Source organism: Balaenoptera physalus (assembly GCF_965194825.1).
Source record: "Balaenoptera physalus genome assembly, chromosome: 7".
Taxonomy (NCBI): Eukaryota; Metazoa; Chordata; class Mammalia; order Artiodactyla; family Balaenopteridae; genus Balaenoptera; species Balaenoptera physalus.
Window position 1 is genome coordinate 8,777,764 of NC_138886.1, and position 24,557 is coordinate 8,802,320.

At 42.0% G+C, this 24,557-nt stretch overlaps 1 protein-coding gene across 29 annotated transcripts in view; it reads right to left on the bottom strand.

Moving 5' to 3' along the window:
• Nucleotides 1-24,557, bottom strand: part of RALGPS1 (Ral GEF with PH domain and SH3 binding motif 1) — a 296,025-nt gene that overhangs the window by 231,984 nt on the left and 39,484 nt on the right. For 27 of the 29 annotated variants that reach the window (XM_082470081.1, XM_082470080.1, XM_082470079.1 and 24 more), the window contains 2 exons: nucleotides 14,526-14,647; nucleotides 11,246-11,353 (listed from right to left, as the gene is read on the bottom strand). In XM_082470081.1, coding sequence (XP_082326207.1) covers nucleotides 11,246-11,353; nucleotides 14,526-14,582 — 165 coding nt within the window. In that variant the 5' untranslated portion in view covers nucleotides 14,583-14,647. Of the gene's footprint in view, nucleotides 1-11,245; nucleotides 11,431-14,525; nucleotides 14,648-24,557 lie in introns of those variants that run through there. The other 2 variants (XM_082470076.1, XM_082470072.1) reach the window with 2 other exon arrangements.

Here is a 24,557-nt window from a genome sequence, read left to right on the forward strand (position 1 = left end):
GTGGTCCAGTGGGTAAGACTCCGCATTCCCAATGCAGGGGGCCTGGGTTCACTCCCTGGTCGGGGAACTAGATCCCGCATGCATGCCGCAGCTAAGAAGTCCGCATGCCGCAACTAAAAGATCTCGCATGCTGCAACTAAGTAAGACACAGCGCAGCCAAAATAAATAAATTAATTTTAAAAAAAGAATTGATAATAGTAGTTTGGAGGGTGGGAGTGAAAGTAAGGGGAACATTTTAAGTTTGGATATTTTCATTCTATTCGAGTTTTTGTTTCAAGTATGAATTACTTTTACAATTTTAAAAAGTTGCAGACACCATATTATAAGTTAGCATGCTAAACAGAGACACTATCTATTACTGTAAATTTAATTTTTTTTAAAATTGTGGCTTATAGAAAGTGTACGTTTCTTCTGAAGCCTAAGCCTCCTCTAAATTATACGGTAAAGTGCTATTCAAGATGCATCCACAGACCAGTGCTGGACCACGAACTGTTTATTCCACCAGCCCACAATGAGATAATTACGGAATTTGAGAGCAAGCATTTGGAAACTTTTATAGCAATCCCCATGACATTTTTATTGTATTTTTTCAAAGTATCAGTCCTTAACTGATTGGAAAGGAAAAAACTGGTCCTTTATCACAGCTAGCTTGAGAAGCACTAGTTCTGTCAATAGGGAAAACATGCATCCAGTTAAAAATCTGCTCCCATCGCTAGAAGCTCATCAGGTGGCAGTAAGAGAAAGCGTCACTGCTGACAGTTTTGCAGGCCAAGGCATGGACTGGGCTGACTTCACATGACCTATACCTATCTCCATATGTCACATGGGATGCCAGGAACCAGTTAACAGATGCTTCTGTGACAGGCCAGGGAAAGGAGAGATGAGAGCTTCTGGATGCCCACTAATAAGAGAAGACACCTGTCCGTTGTACACAGGGCATCTGGGAGGACACGATGCACTTAACAGACGTGGGCTCTGGAATCCACGGGGCTTGGGCATGTGTCTGGACACCATAACTTAATAGCAATATTCTCTTTGACACATGACTTTAACCTCTCCCAGTTTCAGCTGCCACATCTAGAGTATGGTGACAATAATCCCTATCTAATAGGATCGTTGTGAGAATTCAAGGCAAGAGGTACAGAATGCCTGGCACCTAATAGATGCTCTCTATATATACGTATATGTGTACATATATGTGTGTGTACACATACAGGTGCCAGGCATTCTGTACCTCGTCTTGCATTTTCACAAAGATCACATATATGTTTACATATCATAATTTTTTTGGCAAAAGAGGAGTCACATAGATGGGCTCATGTATTGGCATATGAACTTATGGTTCCTGCCCAATACATGAGCTAGGAAATAAGGGACCATTAATTTGTTTGAACATCCATGCTTCAAAGTTGCTCTAAAAAATACTTAAAGGAGGCTGTTACATCAAGTCAGCAAATACTGTCATGAGAAAAAATCTCGTGTCAAGAATACATTGGAGAAAAATGGCAACACACATGGTATGTCAGCTGTAACCACAATCCAGGGCTTAGGTGCAGAATTGTGGTCACCGCTTGGCACAATTTAAAGGTGGTCCAAGATCACTGGATTTCTGGGAAACACAGGATGCAGGCCAAAGCATACCATCCCCAGGGCTGAGCAGGAGATGGAAATAAGCAGGTGGCTTCATCCCTCCAAGGGGCTGGTGCTCGTCATGGGCACCAAGGTGAAATGCCTCCACTAACAGAAGCTCAGCAGAGAAGTGGATGGCACCAGGGAGTCCGAGCTCTTCCACCTCTGGGTCCACCCACCTGTAGCAAGCGGGCCCTGAACGTCAGCACAACGTGAGTGGTTACTATGTGCTGAAGCCCGCGGGCTTGTGTGAGTGGCCCAGAGCTACAGGGCCCTAAGCTCCGTCCCAGGCAGTGCAAACAGACTGGCATTTCTCCTGCCAGACCCATGGAGATTGTTAGCCAAGTGCTCCTCACACGTGGATTAATTCTGCCATCCTGGGGAACAGAAAGGCCTTGTGAAAACAGGAGATTTGAGCTGAGAGCTCACAGGGCCTTGGAAATCTCTCCCGCAGTTCAAGTTAACTCCCAATCCGGAAGAACCGGCAGGATGCTTGCAATGTCCTTTAGGAAAAGAACCAAAAGTCTGCTAATATGAAAGTGAGAAAACTTCCTGTCCATCCTGCCATCAGTTCTAGGGTTTGCTACTGAATTTCCAAATGATGTATTAAAATAGTGACTTCACATTTCATAGTTTTTTGGATGGTCCGAGTTTCAAATATTCTGATTCCCACTCAGACCGTAAATCAGAAAATGTGTGCAGGTATTTTATTCAAGACAAACCACAACAGAGGACACGAGACTGAAAATAGAATGGTTGGTCCCAAACACACAATCAGAGGGTTTTCAGAAGAATCTCTCCTATTTCTATCTTCTCGATTCTGGCCAAAAAAGATGCAGTGTCCAGAGCAAGAATACAGATAGATAGGTAAAATCCTCAGATTATAAATTTCATGTCATTTTACTACAAAGCCAAACACACGTAGAAAAGGCTGCTGATGAGCAATCCTTCTCCAGAAGTTGGAGGCAGGCAGTTTTACCAAAAGGGAGGATGTGGGTAGGAGTGGGGACCAGAAGGCGAGGTCAGGTCCTGTCCCTTTTCACAGCTGGCTCCCAGGCTCCTAGGGGTGTGGCACAGCCTCAACAAAAACACAAGACAATGAGGCCCTCGTGGTTCCTGCAGTGGTGAGGGCACGTGCCTGTGATGAGGACACTCAGGAACAAGTCTCTTAATGGCTTCTCCTTATTTTCGAAAATAAAGCCTTAATACGGGATGTCCAATTAAGCTAGTCACCTGGCAATGCCTTCCTTCACCCTAACCCCTTCTCCCACCTCCTCCCTCCTAGCCCAGGGACCCCTACAAATCCATGCTTTTTAAGGAAATGGCCAATCTCCACATATTACAGGACGTTTCTGTAGAGATGAAGCCTTCAGAATGGAGAGGCCTAGTGGATCACGTCACAATACAGCCGGACAGAAAAAGAGGTGGTGGTTTTATGTGGATAAATGACAGCAAATTAGCCAAAAAGAAAACAAGCTGGTTTTTGCATATGTTGAATGTAGTGTTTTTCCCTCTAACAGTGGCTGACTAAATCCCCTCTTCCCAGCCACAACCCTATAGCATAAGGCTCTCCCTGAGTCCAAATAAACAAAGAAAGCTGTTGGTAAATCAGTGGTATGTCTTATAATAGAAGATATCTTTCAATTTGCATTTAGATCAATCCAAATGAGCCCCAGGAGGGCTCACGGAACAAAAAGTAATCAGCTCCAAAGATACATTCCTGCTTTTACTCCCAGAGCTGTGTCTGACAATTTTTTTTTTTTAATTTTTAAATTTATTATTTTATTTATTATTTGTATTTTTGGCTGTGTTGGGTCTTCGTTTCTGTGTGAGGGCTTTCTCCAGTTGCGGCGAGTGGGGGGCCACTCTTCATCGCGGTGCGCGGTCCTCTCATTATCGCGGCCTCTCTTGTTGCGGAGCAGAGGCTCCAGACGCTCAGGCTCAGTAGTTGTGGCTCACGGGCCCAGTTGCTCCGCGGCATGTGGGATCTTCCCAGACCAGGGCTCGAACCCGTGTCCCCTGCATTGGCAGGCAGATTCTCAACCACTGCGCCACCAGGGAAGCCCTCTGACAATTTTAGAATCATAGTCAAGGAAATGCAAATTAAAGAGGAAGACACCATTTGTGGTCCATCAGCGCCATCACAACTAATGGGACTACGAGTTGCTCTGTTCTTTTTTGGAAAGTAATCTGGCAGTAACCCATAAAAAGAAACGTTCTTAACATTTTATTTATTTTTTAATGTCAAACTTACAAAAAATTTGCAAGAATAATATGATAAACTCTTTAACCTTTCACCTAGCTTCATTATTAACATTTGGTCTCATCTGCTTTATTTTTATGTATATAATTATATATATATATATAAAAAATTATATACACACACACATTTTTTTCTGAACCATTTGAGAGTAAAATACAGATATTATGACTCTTCACCTCTTAATCCTTCAGCATTTTATTTCCCAAGAACAAGATGATCCTCTTACATAATGATAAAATTATTATACTTAGGAAATTTATCATTGGTACAACCGTATTATCTAATATACAGTCCACATTCAAAATCTGCTAATTATCCCAATACTGCCTTTTATAGCAAGTTTTTCTTCATCCAGGATCAGGCACTACGTTTAGATATTATCCCCTAAAAATTGAAATGAGCATACTGTTGACACAGCAATACCAATTCATACAGAAAGAAAAGCACTGGTATATAAGAGGATTACAGAGAGAGAGGTCTACATTCAGATACAGAGATGAATATAGATGTCTACTGAACAATTATTTGTAGTAGTAAAAATCTGGAAGCAATCTAAAAGGCCATCAGAAAAGGAACTTGTTGAAAAAACTTATGGTACATGCAGACTCTGGAATATTATGCGGCTATTAAAAACAGAGAATTAAATCTATACATATTGATCTAGAAGAATGTCCATGATCTGCTGATGATAAAGACAAGTTCCTGCTTTGCTTTGTGCTCTGCTTCCAGCCACTGGGGAGAAGGACTGAGGTCTAGCTGCAGAGCACCCCGCTAAAACTATAAGGGCCTCTGAAATGATCTTAACCCTTCTGACCATAAAATGACACACACTAACAGAAAACCACCTTAAACAAATGCATGGTTTGATGACGTATTGTAAGATGAACACCTTATAACCATCATCCAGGTCAAGAAACAGCCACCCCAAACGATGGCAGAATGGACCCCAGAAATGTGGTATATACACACAATGGAGTATTATTTGACCTTAAAAAGAAAGGAAATTTTGACACATGCAACAACATAGATGAACCTCAAGGACATTATACCAAGTGAAATAAGCCAGTTACAAAAAGACAAACAAACACTGTATGGTTCCACTTATATGAGATACCTGGAGTAGTCAGATTCATAGAGACAGAAAGTAAACGGTGGGGGCTGGGGGGAATGCAGAGCTGTTTAATGGGCGCAGAGTTTCGGGTCTGCAAGATGAAAACAGCTCTGAAGATTGGTTGCACACTCATGTGAATGTACTTAACACAACTGAACTGTACACTTAAAATGGTTAAGACGGTAATTTTTGTGTTACACATAGTTCACCACAATTAAGAAAAAAAAAGAGTTCCTCCATGTGCCTTGTCCCAATCACAAGTCCCTCCCTCCTGCCAAAAGTAACCACTATCTTGACTTTCCTCAAGTTTCTCTATAATTTTATCACCCAAGTAGTCTACCAAGACTATATCTTGGTATTGACCATTCTGGGTTGCCCCGGCATGACCAAGAACTTGCATTGAGTGCCAAGATTTATTTATTGGATCAATGGAATGTCACATACAAGGGGGAAATCCAGTTCAGAGTTGGGTCATCCTCCTTGTCATTGGAATGCTAGAATTCCTCAGCTGAGTTATGAACTTGGTTGGGGGGGGGGGTGGTTCCAGCCAAGATGGAGTAACAGTATATTCTTTCAATATGTAGGTTTGAATCTTTTTTTATTTTGTGAACATCTTCTTAAATTATAGTTTAAGTATTTGTTCAGTTTCCTTGTCTTTTATTCTCCTCTTTCAGGGATTTACATTATCTGTATGTTGGATCTTCTTTGCTTATCATTAATATTTGTCACTTTTTTTTATGAATTTATTTCTTTCTTTTTTTGTGGCTGCATTGGGTCTTCATTGTTGCATGCGGGCTTTCTCTAGTTGTGGCAAGTGGGGGTTACTCTTCGTTGTGGTGCATGGGCTTCTCATTGCAGTGGCTTCCCTTTGTTGCAGAGCACAGGCTCTAGGCGCACAGGCTTCAGTAGTTGTGGCTCGCGGGCTCTAGACTGCAGGCTCAGTAGTTGTGGTGCACGGGGTTAGTTGCTCCACGGCATGTGGGAACCTTCCCGGATCAGGGCTTGAACCCGTGTCCCCTGCATTGGCAGGCGGATTCTTAACCACTGCACCACCAGGGAAGTCCTATCACTTTTTTCAAAGTCTTATTATCTCTTTCTTCATTTATTTTGATCTTAAAACTTTTCCTCCCTTAAGGCGTTTTCTGTTATGTTTATCTATTCTTGTGTTCCTTCTAGTTCAACATTCATTTCCAAAATAACTTTTATTTTCAATGTTTTCCTAACTCTATGTCACCTCATTTCTGAGATTTTTCTATTTCACACTTATGTTGTTCATGTCTTACAGTGTGATCTTAATATCTTCTCTTAGCTTATTTTGAAATAGAAAGGTTATAGTTTTAATCTGTTTTATGGCATGTCTTTCTGGCATGCTTTCGTTATCTACAGGATTCTGTCCTTACTCTTTTTTTCTTACAATAACTTTGAAAGACTTGATATCAATAATTTTCTGTTGTTTATTTTTATGTAAAATTAGTTTTCCTAATTTTCTAGAGGGGAACATGGTTCAGGGTAGCTTTTCTAACTTCACATAGCTCTTCTTTTGGTTACTTTCATGTAGTGTTCAACAACATGCAGTTGCTTTTTGAGATTTCACACACACACACACACACACACACACACACACACATTTATTTAGACCTCCTTTTTCCTTAACTTTCCCTATCCTGATCATTTTCAGTCCACTCCCATACTGAATTTCTCCTTGATATGGAGCCTTCTTCTGGAAGTGAGCCCTGGTTGGTTGGTCTCAAGAGCTCATAGGGCTAGTCCATAGATCTCTTCCACCCATCCATTATCTGAGTGGTCAAAATTCCTGTCAATTTCAGTTGCTATTCTCACATTAACCTGCCGAACTTTCCAGTGAACTCCTGATGGAAATTCTGGGGTTCTCCTATTCTCTAGTCTGTCAAATGCCCCAATACTTACTTCTGCTTTCTCTTATACTGAAGCTGATACTCTGCAGGTCTTTTTGATACTGGTGGAGTATCCCCAGCCATTTGTATTTTGGGTTTGACAGGGATAACTTGACACCTAATTTTATTGTAAATATTTCTCATGGGTTTCAGGGTTTGCTATCTAGTTGTTCTGGATGTTTTTATGTGGGGATTCAGGGAGAATAAAAAACTATGCTGCCACCACCGCCATCTTCCCAGAATCACTCAAATGATTTTTTTTACTGGACTCCTGTGTCTGGCTTTTTCCTTTCTTTCATATTATTAGACAGGAAACTAAAATACCAGGTGGTCTGGTTCAATTCCAACACCTGGCAGCGCCAATGCTTCCCCAAAGACCAAAGACTCCAGGGGACCTGGCTTCACATCTAAGCTGAAGACACGCTGGCTCTGGCAGGAGTAGCCAAGTGTTAGTACTGCACCCTCAGAGCATTCACTGCCCTGCCCTACAGTCTTCCCAGACTGGGCTGGGCTGAGCAGCACTCTAGGGCTGAGACTAGAAAACCAGGCCCCAAATCTCACCAAGGGGTCTGGCTGGACAATGATGTTCTAGGCGCAGCCTAACTCTCTGCCTTTCCACGTGGGGAACAACTATAAAGGGATTTTTAAACCTCATTATTGCTTCATTCCTTTCACGAAGCTAAAAAACACAGCTCAAAAATACAACAAGCAGGACTTCCCTGGTGGCTCAGTGGTTAAGAACCTGCCTGCCAACGCAGTGGACACCGGTTCGAGCCCTGGTCCGGGAAGATCCTACATGCCACAGAGCAACTAAGTCCATGTGCCACAACTACTGAGCCCGCATGCTGCAACTACTGAAGCCCGCACACCTAGAGCCCATGCTCCACAACAAATAGAAGCCACCACAATGAGAAGCCCGCGCACCGCAACAAAGAGTAGCTCCCGCTCGCTGCAACTAGAGAAAGCCCACGCACAGCAACGAAGACACAACGCAGCCAAAAAAAAAATACAACAAGCAAACAAAGGCAAATAGAATATAGAGGCTAAGCCATCAGCCAGCAAGGTCCATGATATCTTCTAAAGGAGAGAGACACACTATAGCTTTGTGCCTGAGAGGACAGACTAGCACTACACTGTCTAATACAGTGGCCACTAGCCTCACGTGGCTACTGAGGATCTGAAATGTCGCCAGCACTCTTAAGTATAGAAGACTACATTGAGTTTTGAAGATTTAGTGTGAAAAAAGAATGCAAAGTATCTCAACAATTTCATGTTGCTTACAGGTTGAAATGATAATATTTTAGATACAGCAAGTTAAATAAAAAATATTTTTAAAGTAATTTCACCTTTTTTAATGTGGCTACTAAAAATTTTTAAATTGCATATGTGGCTCAGATTATATTTCTGCTGGTCTAGAATGTCAGAAGCCCTGGTTTTGTTTTTTCGTTTTTTTGTTTTTCTTTTAATTTTATTTATTTATTTATTTATTTATGGCTGTGTTGGGTCTTTGTTTCTGTGCGAGGGCTTTCTCTAGTTGCGGCAAGTGGGGGCCACTCTTCATCGCGGTGCGCGGGCCTCTCACTATCGCGGCCTCTCTTGTTGCGGAGCACAGGCTCCAGATGCGCAGGTTCAGCAATTGTGGCTCACGGGCCTAGTCGCTCTGCAGCATGTGGGATCTTCCCAGACCAGGGCTCGAACCCGTGTCCCCCACATTGGCAGGCAGATTCTCAACCACTGCGCCACCAGGGAAGCCCGGAAGCCCTGGTTTTAAAGCCCAGACAGATAATGCCACTTACTATCTGTGTGAAGAGGTGATTTTCCTCTCTATACTGGTGACAGTATACTGGGAATAATAAATATAGCTAATTTGTAAGGCTGTGGTGAAAAGTAAGTTAGATTAATGCACGTAAAACATTTAGCACAAGACCTAGACAAAGTAGGTGTTCAAAAGTGGGAGCTGCCCTTGTTATCACCATCCAGCATTAGGTGAATAATCAGGAGATGAAGGTTTCAGACCTGGCTCTGCCCACATCTGGCTATATGATCCAGGTTAAAAAAAAACAATTTCTTAGATCCTTAGTTTCTTTCTTAGAAAATCGGGAGCTAATAATCTGCCGCATCAGGTTGTTCTGAGGATTGAATTCTTCTAGGCAACGTGTACTATGAGGGAGGCACTATTCTGGGCAATGGGGAAAGAGCCGTGAAAGAGTTAGATAAAGTTCCTGTCCTTTGGGAGTCTGCATTCTAGTGGAGGAGACAGACCATACAAAACACTATTACAGAATGTAATGTTGGGCAGTCATTAGAGATATGAAGAAAACAGAGCAGGGTCAGGGAAGCGTGTGATGTACAGATGCTACTTTAGCCCGTGAAATTCCTGTCTAAGGGCTGACATCTGAGCAGAGACTGGGAGACACGTGGGAAAGAGCCATTAGGACAGAAGGGAGAAGAAGCACAGGACCCTGAGGCAGGGGGATGCCATGTGAGTTTGGAGAAGAAAGAGGCAGCTGGCGTGTAGCTGGGGAGCACGGAGATGGGGCAGGAGAGGAGGCTTGGCCAAACCACGGGGCCCTGGAGGCTCGTGAGGAATTCCGGATCTCATTCTAGTATAAGAGAGCCTCTAAAGAGTTTTACACTGGTTTTAAAAGGATCCCTCAGACACACTGAGGGAGGTGACATATGTGCCAGGCTCAGCATGGCCTGGCACAAAGTAAATGTGGGAGCAAGTGATGGCAGAGCAAAGAGATGGGGCCCACTTAGCTCCATAGACCCCTGGAGGGCACCAAACCTGTTACAGCAAGGGGACCGGGAAAAAGTGGGCATGGCCAGAAATATTTCCGTGGTTCTGCAGAGAAATGCAGCCCTGGGCAGCGCTTGCAATCAGGTCACCCCAGAGCCGACGTCCTCCCTCCACCCTCAAAGTGCAAAAGGAAGAAACCAGGTCATGGCAGAACGAGGAGCCAAGGCTGCTCCTCACAACAAAGAAGCACAGGGTCAGACCAGCAGCAGCACACTGGCTGAAGGAAAAACAATTTTTTTAAATTTATAATTACAGAATTTGTTCAAATAATCTTGTCTATCATTGTAGAAAACAGTCATCGTAAAAATACAGAAAGTACAAATAAACAAAAAGAAGAAAAATTAAATTCCAATTATCTAGAATCCTACAACCAGAAACTACAGTAAATAATATGTTCGGCTATATAGGCATCCAGATATTTAAGAATATGTAAACATCAAATCTAGACCTTTTCTTATGCAAATATAAATATGTAGGTGTTGTGCATGCTTTTTAAAAATGGCACTATTCTCTGTAAGTTGTGATGTAACCCAGCAGTCCCCAACCTTTTTGGCACCAGGGACCGGTTTTGTGGAAGACAATTTTTCCACCGGGTGGGGATGGGGATGGTTCAGGCGGTAATGCGAGAGATGGGGAGCAGCAGATGAAGCTTCGTTTGCTTGCCCGCCACTCACCTCCTGCTGTGCGGCCCGGTTCTTAACAGGCCCGAGGACTGGTACCGGTCCTCAACCCAGGGGTTTGGGACCCCTGCTGTAACCTGCTCCTTTCACTTACTATTGATACATATTGTGTACGCCTTCCAAGGTAGTTAAATTCCTAGATAGACAGCTTCCTGTTTTTTTATCCTTCAAAGTTATTTATTATTTTGCTTTCATATAATTATATTATACATTCCTTCTTTAATTTTTTAAAATTTTTATCTTTATAGCAATGCAACAAGTATTAAAATAATTTTGTAATGCATCTGTAACCAAATAGGTACAAAGGTTTTTCTGCTCAAACAATTTTTCCAAACCAGGTATTATAATACACCTACTGAAAATATTTGTGGGTTTTTCTATTTTAAAAAAAATTTTATTGAAATATAGTTTATTCACAATGTTGTGTTAGTTTCAGGTGTACAGCAAAGTGATTCAGCTATACATACATACATATATATATATATATATATATATATATATATATACACACATACACACACATATATATTCTTTTTTTACATTCTTTTCCATTACAGGTTATTACAAGATATTGAGTATAGTTCCCTGTGCTACACAGCAGGTCCTTCTTTGTTGTCTGTTTTATATATAGTAGTGTGTATATTTTAATCCAAACTCCTAATTTATCCCTCCCCACAGACATCACCCTTTTTTAATGCCACATGGTATTTCATAAAGAATACTTTATTCGGCAATCCCCTATTGTTGGATATACGGGTTGTTTCCAATCTGAGCAAACAACCCTGAGCAGTGACCCCCTCGAGCTCCCCTTTGTGGTGTCCAGCCACCCGCATCAGCCCTGTTACTTACAGCAAACTCCTCGGGAGTCACTTTCAGGACATCGAAGACAACGGCATCGTAGCTCTTGCTGGCATAGTCGCAGCCCTGGCCCTCCAGAGAGTCTGAGCTGCTGCTGCCCTGCGGAGGACAGGGAGAGATGGGGCCGCCTGAGCAGGCTGGCTGACTCCCCAGTCACTGACTCCCAAACCTCAGAACTGAGGATGCAAGAGGGGCAGAACCGTACAATGATAAAAGCTTCTGTTGTTTAGTGCTTTACCCTTTTCCAAGCACTGTGTTAAGCACTTCATATGCATAATCTAATTTAATTCTCATAACAACTCTCTGAGTACACACTATTATTATTCCCATCCTACAGATAAGGAAATAGAGGCAGTGCTACTTCCCCAATGTATCTCACCTAGGAAACTGAAGAGCCAGAATGTGAGCCAGTTGTATATCTCTCTTACCCCTCAATCATACATGCCCTCACTCACTACACCCCAACTGCTTCCAGCTGCCTCTGTTTTAGGGGGCGCGCGGTGAAAAGATACATCCCGCCCTTCACATCTTAGGAGGCCTGAGGAGATCACCTGTTTTGTTATGTTTTTCAAACATTACCTGGTTTCACCTTTTTTTTTTTTTTTTCTACTTAAAATCATTGCAGGAAATTATTATACAAAATGTTAAACTGACTCTCAAGGCTTATTTCACGTAGGGGCCACTTGGAATTCAAAGCCTGTTAGCTGATGAGGTGAGAGGTAATCGGCCAGTTTTGGAGACGGCATGAAAGTTATATTTAGTAGAGCCCCTTGTTAAGAAGAACACCGGGAGTCCTGCCTGTAAAGGAAAGGTCTCCCGTAAAAGAGCGAGTTAAACTCCCCAAATGTGGCCAGTTACATGAAACCCAACACTGCAGGGATCCCAGAATGCTGAACATACCTTCTCTTCAATTTTACTTAATTCCATCAAATTCTACTTTGGGGAACCAGTAGAGCTTACCACCCCAAAACTGTGCCCTGTTCATAAATGGTTTTATTCGTCTCAACCTGTGAAGAGGGATTTTGTGGTTTCCATTAACCTCAACAACTTGGACCGGGATTTAGAGAATATGCTTTTATTAATTCCCCTTTATTTCACTCTTTCCAAAATGGCTATATCTGGAAAAACTGTGCAATCTTACTGGAAACTAGAGTGTTTTTAGGCCAGGGAGGGAAACCAATAGTCAACAACTGAAAACGTGAGGTTAAAAAGAGGAGCAGAAACTTAAACCTGTAGGTTTCAATAGGCCTCTGTCATTTAAAGGCTGCCAAAAACTCTAAGATGATCTTAAGAAGCTCTGAGCTCTGAAGTCAGACAGCCAGCTCCACCCGAGCTGCTGTCTGACCTCTTCACTTCGCTGAGCCTCAGCTACCATCTGTAAAATGGCACCATTAGAACCCGCTCCCCAGGGCTGTGGCACAGGTCATACAAAATGAAGCTTACAAAGCAACTGGCAGGATCCCCTCCCTGGGCGATGCTGATTCAAGGGGCCTGGGTGGGCTCAGGCATGGCTATTTTGAAAGTTCCACGGGCGATGGGACATTCTCCTCTGAGGAGAATCTGTGTTAAACTTTTGAAAAGTAATAAAGACTAATCCTGAATGCTTCTGGAATTGGCCATCGATTCTACCCCTTGGTCTTACAGACCCTGAGCAACGGCTACCAATAAATCATTCTGCACTTCCATGTTCCCCTTCCACGGAGCAGCCAGAAGCAGGTGACAGGGCTGACCTTCTTCCGGGGAGTGTAACGTCATCGTGGTCAGGACCAGCGGCTCCAGAGTCACAGAGGCCTGGCTGTAAATCCCCACCCACCGCTGACCAGCTGTGTGATTTGAAGCCAGTTCATTCACTGCTCCCTGCCTCAGTTTCCTCGCCTATAAACTGGGGGTGAAACAACAGCACATGCCTGATGGGGTTACTGTGAGGATTAAGTGAGATCATGCCTGTGGAATGTACAAAAGAAGTGCCCGGTATATAGTTAAGCACTAAATCATGGGTGTCTATCTGTATAAACGTGTCACTCAGTCACCAAAATGTATTGAGCACTTCAATTAGACATGCATTCATTTGTTCATTCATTCAACAAATATTTATTGAGCTCTCACCTCGTTCTGGATACACATATACACATATATTTGTATATATACACATATATGTAGATATATATGGTATATATGTGTGTTTGCACACATATGTGTATGTATACATATATACACAGATGGAGGCTAAAAAAGAAAGAAGTTTTACTCTAGACGGAGTGTAAACTGCAAATGGAAAGTGAAGTCTGATTCCTCCAGTTACCAGACAGAGTCCATTCCTGGAATTTCAGGTTTTACAACTTTCCTGTAACACCCCATTGCACCTGCCCCAAACATACACACTCATACAAGGGGCCTTATTTAATCAAAAGTTGCCCCAAATACATTCAGTGGTAGCGGTGGAGGTGGTGGTGGTGATGACGACGCAGTAACTTTATTTAAACCTATATTGGCGCCATCTGGGAATTTTAACAGGTACCCACAAGTCTGCTTTCAGAACCAGAGATCAAACTAAGGAATTTTTTTAAAGGGTTATAAGAAATGGATTGGTTCCTGTGAATTCTAGCTGATGGCAGGGGATCATTTCAAAAGCCCAGCTCGACCATGAGGGCCTTGTGAGTTCAGAACACGGAGCGCCCCCTTGTCCATTTGTCACAGGAGCCCAGCGTTACGCATCTGACATGGTGGCCTCCCCAGGCCTCAGATGACACCCCCTCCCCCGGCTGCCTCTGTTCTATTACAGAACTTGGAAAGTAAACTCCCAAACCCCCAGGGCAGGGGCCCGAGCCCAGGCCACTCTCGACCACCAGCCCTTACAGCCATTTCCTCCTGGGCAAGGTAAATAGGAACACGGGGCCAGCTGGAAGCATTTCTGTCTGACTTCATTCCAGAATCTGTGACCTATTTATAATCAGCCACGGCTTTGCTTGGGAAAGGTCTGATCTCTTCTTGCCACCAAAATGGAATGTGGCACTTGCTACGACTGGACTAGGCAGGTATTTATTTTTCTTTCAAGAGAACGACTTCAGAAAACACACTGATCCTCAGGGCTGACTGCCTCCCAAATCTCACGCCTGGCATGGCTGGTCGGGAGGGCTAAGAATGGTGGCATTCATGGAGGCCTGCAGCCCCCGGGCCAAGACTCAGGGGGCCTGGGTCAGCTGCAAGGAGCCCTGGCCCACCCATCCCACCCACGGCCCTGGCCCCGGCCCCGGCCCCGCAGCCCCAGTACCTGTGGAGTGGCAGAGGTGACCAACACGCTAGCCATCAGACCATTCCTCTTGTACATAGTCTCCGGGCCACAGGGAGCTTCAGGACAGCCTCTGTCGGTGACATAACCTGTCTGGAGAAGTCCTGCAAGGCAAAGGGGCTCATAAAAACCAGCCTTCAAACCCAAGCTAATCCCACCCTGGGAGAGAGTTGTGCTGGACTTGAGCTGGTGACCCCAGAGGAGACCTTCAAAGAAAGGTTACAAGCTGGTGGCCTCAGGCTAAATATGGCCCACAGATGTAGTCAGTTAGGCTTGCACAGGTTTTAGTATTTTTTAAATTAATTACCAACATTTAAAAATTGGAAGGTTTCACACAGAATTCTGGATTTGTGACTTTTCTGGCAGCACTGGGCCCCATTCCTGCATGACGGCCATCAGCTGGGCTGGGCAGCGCTGCCCCTTGTACTGGTGCACTTACCGGAGCAAGTGCCTTTCAGACCCCATCTGGCCTGTACAGCCACTTGGGGACCTGCCTAGCTCCTGCAGACACTAGAGTTTGTGACCTTTGTTTTAAAAAGAAGGCAGGTGAAGAAGACAAACTGAATCTACCGTGTTTCCCTGTGCACCACACCATTCCATCAATAATAATAATATGGATACTAGCTAAGACTCAGAGAGTTCTCGCCACGTGCCATGCACCTTACTTACAGCAATTCCTCTAATGCTCACAACAGTCCTTGGTAGGTCCTGTTATTACCTCCATATTCCAGGTGGGGAATCTGAGGCACAGAGAAGTTAAGTAACTCGTGCTTTGGTGTCTTTGCTCATGCCGTCCCACCAAACCATCATTATTCAGGACCTGGCTCAAATGTCAAATGTCATTTCCCCTGGTTATCGCACCTGGACCACTCAAACGAGAACCAGTGCTCTCATACCAACGTGTACATGCCCCTAGTAGGGCATTTATCACATCACTGAACATCAGAGCACTGTAGCCACCACCAGATTTTCCCCAGGAAAGCGATCAGGATGTAATGGGGGAAGGAAAGCAGAAGGCAAAGGGACCAGCTGGAAGCTAACTGCAATTATCAGGCAAGAGACAAGGGCCCTCTGAGCTAAAGTGGCAGCAGTGACACCAAAGAGAAGGACACAGACTGAGAGACGGTAAGGACAGAAATGAAACAGAAACTGATGCGGGGGGGAGGCAGAACCAGCTGAGGATGCATGGCTTCTCGCTCGAGGTACCAGAGGCACAGCAACTTTGGAGAACAGTTTGGCAGTTTCTTAAAAAGTTAAACATCAACTTACCAAATGACCCCACAATTCTACACCTAGGTAACTATCTTTAAAATAAATGAAAACATATGTCCACACAAAAACATGCACACTAATTTATTCATCTTAGCCAAAAGCTGGAAACTAAGTGCCCACCAACTGGGGAACAGATAGACAATGTGATATATCCATACAATGGAATACTACTCAGCAATAAAAAGAAATGGAACACTGATACAAAGTATAACATGAATAAACCTCAAAAACATCATGCTAAGTGAAAGAAGTCACACAAAGGATTGTACAATATGAGGCCATTCTTATGAAATGTCCAAAAAGCCAAATTCATAGAGGGGGGGAGCACATCAATGAGACGCTGGGGTGGAGGCAGGACTGACTGCAAATGAGCACAAAGGATTTTTCTGGGGTGGTGGAAATGTGCTAAAACTGGATGTGGTGATGGTTACACAGCCCCAGAAATCCACAAAGCCATAGGACTGTACACTTGGAATGAGTACATTTTACAGTAGGTAAATTAACCGCAGCAAATGCAGCAGCCACCAGGTGTCTCATGATGGTGACCTGAACGTACACATTTAACTCCCCCCTTCCACAACCCTTTGAAATAATCAAAGACATATTAAAATACTAAAAACAAATTGTATTAGCACATGATGACAGACAATGGTTATTAATAAGCAAAAACACTTCCAGGATTTCCAGGGGCAGAAGAGATGGGCCTCACCAGTCCTTCCCATCAGGAAACTTACACAAGCCTCTTAGATAGCCTCATCCACCAGAGGGCAGACAGCAGAAGCAAGAAGAACTACAATCCTGCAGCCTGTGGAACAAAAACCACATTCACAGAAAGATAGACAAGATGAAAAGGCAGAGGACTATGTACCAGATGAAGGAACAAGATAAAACTCCAGAAAAACAACTAAATGAAGTGGAGATAGGCAACCTTCCAGAAAAAGAATTCAGAATAATGATAGTGAAGATGATCCAGGACCTCGGAAAAAGAATGGAGGCAAAGATCGAGAAGATGCAAGAAATGTTTAACAAAGACCTAGAAGAAGTAAAGAACAAACAAACAGAGATGAACGATACAATAACTGAAGTGAAAACTACACTAGAAGGACTCAATAGCAGAATAACTGAGGCAGAAGAACGGATAAGTGACCTGGAAGACAGAATGGTGGAATTCACTGCTGTGGAACAGACTAAAGAAAAAAGAATGAAAAGAAATGAAGACAGCCTAAGAGGCCTCTGGGACAACATTAAACGCAACAACATTCACATTATAGGGGTCCCAGAAGGAGAAGAGAGAGAGAAAGGACCCAAGAAAATATTTGAAGAGATTATAGTCGAAAACTTCCCTAACATGGGAAAGGAAATAGCCACCCAAGTCCAGGAAGCGCAGCGAGTCCCATACAGGATAAACCCAAGGAGAAACACGCCAAGACACATAGTAATCAAATTGGCAAAAATTAAAGACAAAGAAAGATTATTGAAAGCAGCAAGAGAAAAATGACAAATAACATACAAGGGAACTCCCATAAGGTTAACAGCTGATTTCTCAGCAGAAACTCTACAAGCCAGAAGGGAGTGGCATGATATACTTAAAGTGATGAAAGGGAAGAACCTACAACCAAGATTACTCTACCTGGCAAGGATCTCATTCAGATTTGATGAAGAAATCAAAAGCTTTACAGACAAGCAAAAGCTAAGAGAATTCAGCACCACCAAACCAGCTCTACAACAAATGCTAAAGGAACTTCTCTAAGTGGGAAACACAAGAGAAGAAAAGGACCTACAAAAACAAACCCAAAACAATTAAGAAAATGGTCATAGGAACATACATATCGATAATTACCTTAAACGTGAATGGATTAAATGCTCCAACCAAAAGACACAGGCTTGCTGAATGGATACAAAAGCAAGACCCATATATATGCTGTCAACAAGAGACCCACTTCAGATCTAGGGACACATACAGACTAAAAGTGAGGGGATGGAAAAAGATATTCCATGCAAATGGAAATCAAAAGAAAGCTGGAGTAGCAATACTCATATCAGATAAAATAGACTTTAAAATAAAGAATGTTACAAGAGACAAGGAAGGACACTACATAACGATCAAGGGATCAATCCAAGAAGAAGATATAATAATTGTAAATATTTATGCACCCAACATCAGAGCACCTCAATACATAAGGCAACTGCTAACAGCTATAAAAGAGGAAATCGACAGTAACACAGTAATAGTGGGGGACTTTAACACCTCACTTACACCAATGGACAGATCATCCAAAATGAAAATAAATAAGGAAACAGAAGCTTTAAATGACACAATAGACCAGATAGATTTAATTGATATTTATAAGACATTCCATCCAAAAACAGCAGATTACATTTTCTTCTCAAGTGCGCATGGAACATTCTCCAGGATAGATCACATCTTGGGTCACAAATCAAGCCTCAGTAAATTTAAGAAAATTGAAATCATATCAAGCATCTTTTCTGACCACAACGCTATGAGATTAGAAATGAATTACAGGGGAAAAAAAACATAAAAAACACACACACATGGAGGCTAAACAATACGTTACTAAATAACCAAGAGATCACTGAAGAAATCAAAGAGAAAATCAAAAAATACCTAGAGACAAATGACAATGAAAACACAATGATCCAAAACCTATGGGATGGGAGATTAACCAAGATGGCGGAGTAGAAGGACGTGCTCTCACTCCCTCTTGCGAGAGCACCAGAATCACAACTGGCTGCTGGACAATCATTGAGAGGAAGCCCCTGGACTTCACCAAGGAGGATACCCCACGTCCAAGGACAGAGGAGAAGACACAGTGAGATGGTAGGAGGGGCGCAATCAGAGTAAAATCAAATCCCATAACTGCTGGGTGGGTGGCTCACAGACTGGCGAACACTTATACCACAGAAGTCCACCCACTGGAGTGAAGGTTCTGAGCCCCACGTCAGGCTTCCCAACCTGGGGGTCCGGCTACGGGAGGAGGAATTCCTAGAGAATCAGACTTTGAAGCCTAGTGGGAATTGATTGCAGGACTTTGACAGGACTGGGGGAAACAGAGACCCCACTCTTGGAGGGCACACACAAAGTAATGTGTGCATCGAGACCCAGGGGAAGGAGCAGTGACCCTGGGGGAGACTGAACCAGACTTACCTGCTGGTGTTGGGGGGTCTCCTGCAGAGGCGAGTGGTGGCTCTGTTTCACCGTGGGGATAAGGACACTGGCAGCCGAGGTTCTGGGAAGTTCTCCTTGGCGTGAGCCCTCCCAGAGTCTGCCATTAACCCCACCAAAGAGCACGGGTAGGCTCCAGTGTTGGGTTGCCTCAGGCAAAACAACCAACAGGGAGGGAACCCAGCCCCACCCATCAACAGTCAAGTGGATTAAGGTTTTACTGAGCTCTGATGCCACAGCAACAGGGAGGGAACCCAGCCCCACCCATCAACAGTCAAGTGGATTAAGGTTTTACTGAGCTCTGACCGCCACAGCAACAGTCAGCTCTACCCACCACCAGAGCCTCCCATCAAGCCTCTTAGATAGCCTCAACCACCAGAGGGCAGACAACAGAAGCAAGAAAAACTACAATCCTGCAGCCTGTGGACCAAAAACCACAGTTACAGAAAGATAGAGAAGATGAAAAGGCAGAGGGCTATATACCAGATGAAGGAACAAGAAAAAACACCAGAAAAACAACTAAATGAAGTGGAGATAGGCAACCTTCCAGAAAAAGAATTCAGAATGATGATAGTGAAGATGATCCAGGACCTCGGAATAAGAATGGAGGCAAAGATTGAGAAGATGCAAGAAATGATTAACAAAGACCTAGAAGAATTAAAGAACAAACAAACAGAGATGACCAATACAATAACTGAAATGAAAACTACACTAGAAGGAATCAATAGCAGAATAACTGAGGCAGAAGAACGGATAAGTGACCTGGAAGACAGAATGGTGGAATTCACTGCTGCGGAACAGACTAAAGAAAAAAGAATGAAAAGAAATGAAGACAGCCTAAGAGACCTCTGGGACAACATTAAACGCAACAACATTCGCATTATAGGGGTCCCAGAAGGAGAAGAGAGAGAGAAAGGACCAGAGAAAATATTTGAAGAGATTATAGTCGAAAACTTCCCTAACATGGGAAAGGAAATAGCCACCCAAGTCCAGGAAGCGCAGAGAGTCCCATACAGAATAAACCCAAGGAGAAACACGCCGAGACACATAGTAATCAAAGTGGCAAAAATTAAAGACAAAGAAAAATTATTGAAAGCAGCAAGGGAAAAACGACAAATAACATACAAGGGAACTCCCATAAGGTTAACAGCTGATTTCTCAGCAGAAACTCTGCAAGCCAGAAGGGAGTGGCATGATATACTTAATGTGATGAAAGGGAAGAACCTACAACCAAGATTACTGTACTCGGCAAGGATCACATTTAGATTTGATGGAGAAATCAAAAGCTTTGCAGACAAGCAAAAGCTAAGAGAATTCAGCACCACCAAACCAGCTCTACAACAAATGCTAAAGGAACTTCTCTAAGTGGGAAACACAAGAGAAGAAAAGAACCTACAAAAACAAACCCAAAACAATTAAGAAAATGGTCATAGGAACATACATATCGATAATTACCTTAAACGTGAATGGATTAAACGCCCCAACCAAAAGACATAGACTGGCTGAATGGATACAAAAACAAGACCCATATATATGCTGTCTACAAGAGACCCACTTTAGACCTAGGGACACATACAGACTGAAAGTGAGGGGATGGAAAAAGATATTCCATGCAAATAGAAATCAAAAGAAAGCTGGAGTAGCTATACTCATATCAGATAAAATAGACTTTAAAATAAAGAATGTTACAAGAGACAAGGAAGGACACTACATAATGATCCAGGGATCAATCCAAGAAGAAGATATAACAATTATAAATATATATGCACCCAACATAGGAGCACCTCAATACATAAGGCAACTGCTAACAGCTATAAAAGAGGAAATCGACAGTAACACAATAATAGTGGGGGACTTTAACACTTCACTTACACCAATGGACAGATCATCCAAAATGAAAATAAATAAGGAAACAGAAGCTTTAAATGACACAATAGACCAGATAGATTTAATTGATATATATAGGACATTCCATCCAAAAACAGCAGATTACACGTTCTTCTCAAGTGCGCACGGAACATTCTCCAGGATAGATCACATCTTGGGTCACAAATCAAGCCTCAGTAAATTTAAGAAAATTGAAATCATACCAAGCATCTTTTCTGACCACAACGCTATGAGATTAGAAATGAATTACAGGGAAAAAAACGTAAAAAAGACAAACACATGGAGGCTAAACAATACGTTACTAAATAACCAAGAGATCACTGAAGAAATCAAAGAGGAAATAAAAAAATACCTAGAGACAAATGACAATGAAAACACGACGACCCAAAACCTATGGGATGCAGCAAAAGCGGTTCTAAGCGGGAAGTTTATAGCTATACAAGCCTACCTAAAGAAACAAGAAATATCTCAAGTAAACAATCTAACCTTACACCTAAAGAAACTAGAGAAAGAAGAACAAACAAAACCCAAAGTTAGCAGAAGGGAAGAAATCATAAAGATCAGAGCAGAAATAAATGAAATAGAAACAAAGAAAACAATAGCAAAGATCAATAAAACTAAAAGTTGGTTCTTTGAGAAGATAAACAAAATTGATAAGCCATTAGCCAGACTCATCAAGAAAAAGAGGGAGAGGACTCAAATCAATAAAATCAGAAATGAAAAAGGAGAAGTTACAACAGACACCGCAGAAATACAAAACATCCTAAGAGACTACTATAAGCAACTTTATGCCAATAAAATGGACAACCTGGAAGAAATGGACAAATTCTTAGAAAGGTATAACCTTCCAAGACTGAATCAGGAAGAAACAGAAAATATGAACAGACCAATCACAAGTAAAGAAATTGAAACTGTGATTAAAAATCTTCCAACAAACAAAAGTCCAGGACCAGATGGCTTCACAGGTGAATTCTATCAAACATTTAGAGAAGAGCTAACACCCATCCTTCTCAAACTCTTCCAAAAAATTGCAGAGGAAGGAACACTCCCAAACTCATTCTATGAGGCCACCATCACCCTGATACCAAAACCAGACAAAGACACTACAAAAAAAGAAAATTACAGACCAATATCACTGATGAATATAGATGCAAAAATCCTCAACAAAATACTAGCAAACAGAATCCAACAGCACATTAAAAGGATCATACACCACGATCAAGTGGGATTTATCCCAGGGATGCAAGGATTCTTCAATATACGCAAATCAATCAATGTGATACACCATATTAACAAATTGAAGAATAAAAACCATATGATCATCTCAATAGATGCAGAAAAAGCTTTTGACAAAATTCAACACACATTTCTGATAAAAACTCTCCAGAAAGTGGGCATAGAGGGAACCTACCTCAACATAATAAAGGCCATATATGACAAACCCACAGCAAACATCATTCTCAATGGTGAAAAACTGAAAGCATTTCCTCTAAGGTCAGGAACGAGACAAGGATGTCCACTCTCACCACTATTATTCAACATAGTTCTGGAAGTCCTAGCCACGGCAATCAGAGAAGAAAAAGAAATAAAAGGAATACAAATTGGAAAAGAGGAAGTAAAACTGTCACTGTTTGCGGATGACATGATACTATACATAGAGAATCCTGAAACTGCCACCAGAAAACTGCTAGAGCTAATTAATGAATATGGTAAAGTTGCAGGATACAAAATTAATGCACAGAAATCTCTTGCATTCCTATACACTAATGATGAAAAATCTGAAAGAGAAATTATGGAAACACTCCCATTTACCATTGCAACAAAAAGAATAAAATACCTAGGAATAAACCTACCTAGGGAGACAAAAGACCTGTATGCAGAAAACTATAAGACACTGATGAAAGAAATTAAAGATGATACCAACAGATGGAGAGATATACCATGTTCTTGGATTGGAAGAATCAACATTGTGAAAATGAGTATACTACCCAAAGCAATCTACAGATTCAATGCAATCCCTATCAAATTACCAATGGCATTTTTTACGGAGCTAGAACAAATCATCTTAAAATTTGTATGGAGACACAAAAGACCCCGAATAGCCAAAGCAGTCTTGAGGCAAAAAAATGGAGCTGGAGGAAACAGACTCCCTGACTTCAGACTATACTACAAAGCTACAGTAATCAAGACAATATGGTACTGGCACAAAAACAGAAACATAGATCAATGGAACAAGATAGAAAGCCCAGAGATTAACCCACGCACCTATGGTCAACTAATCTATGACAAAGGAGGCAAAGATATACAATGGAGAAAAGACAGTCTCTTCAATAACTGGTGCTGGGAAAACTGGACAGCTACATGTAAAAGAATGAAATTAGAATACTCCCTAACACCATACACAAAAATAAACTCAAAATGGATTAGAGACCTAAATATAAGACTGGACACTATAAAACTCTTAGAGGAAAACATAGGAAGAACACTCTTTGACATAAATCACAGCAAGATCTTTTTTGATCCACCTCCTAGAGTAATGGAAATAAAAACAAAAATAAACAAGTGGGACCTAATGAAACTTCAAAGCTTTTGCACAGCAAAGGAAACCATAAACAAGATGAAAAGACAACCCTCAGAATGGGAGAAAATATTTGCAAATGAATCAACGGACAAAGGATTAATCTCCAAAATATATAAACAGCTCATTCAGCTCAATATCAAAGAAACAAACACCCCAATCCAAAAATGGGCAGAAGACCTAAATAGACATTTCTCCAAAGAAGACATACAGACGGCCACGAAGCACATGAAAAGATGCTCAACATCACTAATTATTAGAGAAATGCAAATCAAAACTACAATGAGGTATCACTTCACTCCTGTTAGAATGGGCATCATCAGAAAATCTACAAACAACAAATGCTGGAGAGGGTGTGGAGAAAAGGGAATCCGCTTGCACTGTTGGTGGGAATGTAAATTGATACAGCCACTATGGAGAACAATATGGAGGTTGCTTAAAAAACTAAAAATAGAATTACCATATGACCCAGCAATCCCACTACTGGGCATATACCCAGAGAAAACCATAATTCAAAAAGACACATGCACCCGAATGTTCATTGCAGCACTATTTACAAAAGCCAGGTCATGGAAGCAACCTAAATGCCCATCAACAGACGAATGGATAAAGAAGTTGTGGTACATATATACAATGGAATATTACTCAGCCATAAAAAGGAACGAAATTGAGTCATTTGTTGTGACGTGGATGGATCTAGAGACTGTCATACAGAGTAAAGTAAGTCAGAAAGAGAAAAACAAATATCATATATTAATGCATGTATGTGGAACCTAGAAAAATGGTACAGATGAGCCAGTTTGCAGGGCAGAAGTTGAGACACAGGTGTAGAGAATGGACATATGGACACCAAGGGGAGAAAACTGTGGTGAGGTGGGGATGGTGGTGTGCTGAATTGGGCGATTGGGATTGACATGTATACACTGATGTGTATAAAATTGATGCCTAATAAGAACCTGCAGTATAAAAAAGCAAACAAAACAACTAATACTAAACTTTCATTGGGTTATTTGTATGGAAATATGTTAATATAAATGTTTCAGACATTACATGAAATTTCTAAAAATCTTATATTTGTATTTGTATGGAAATA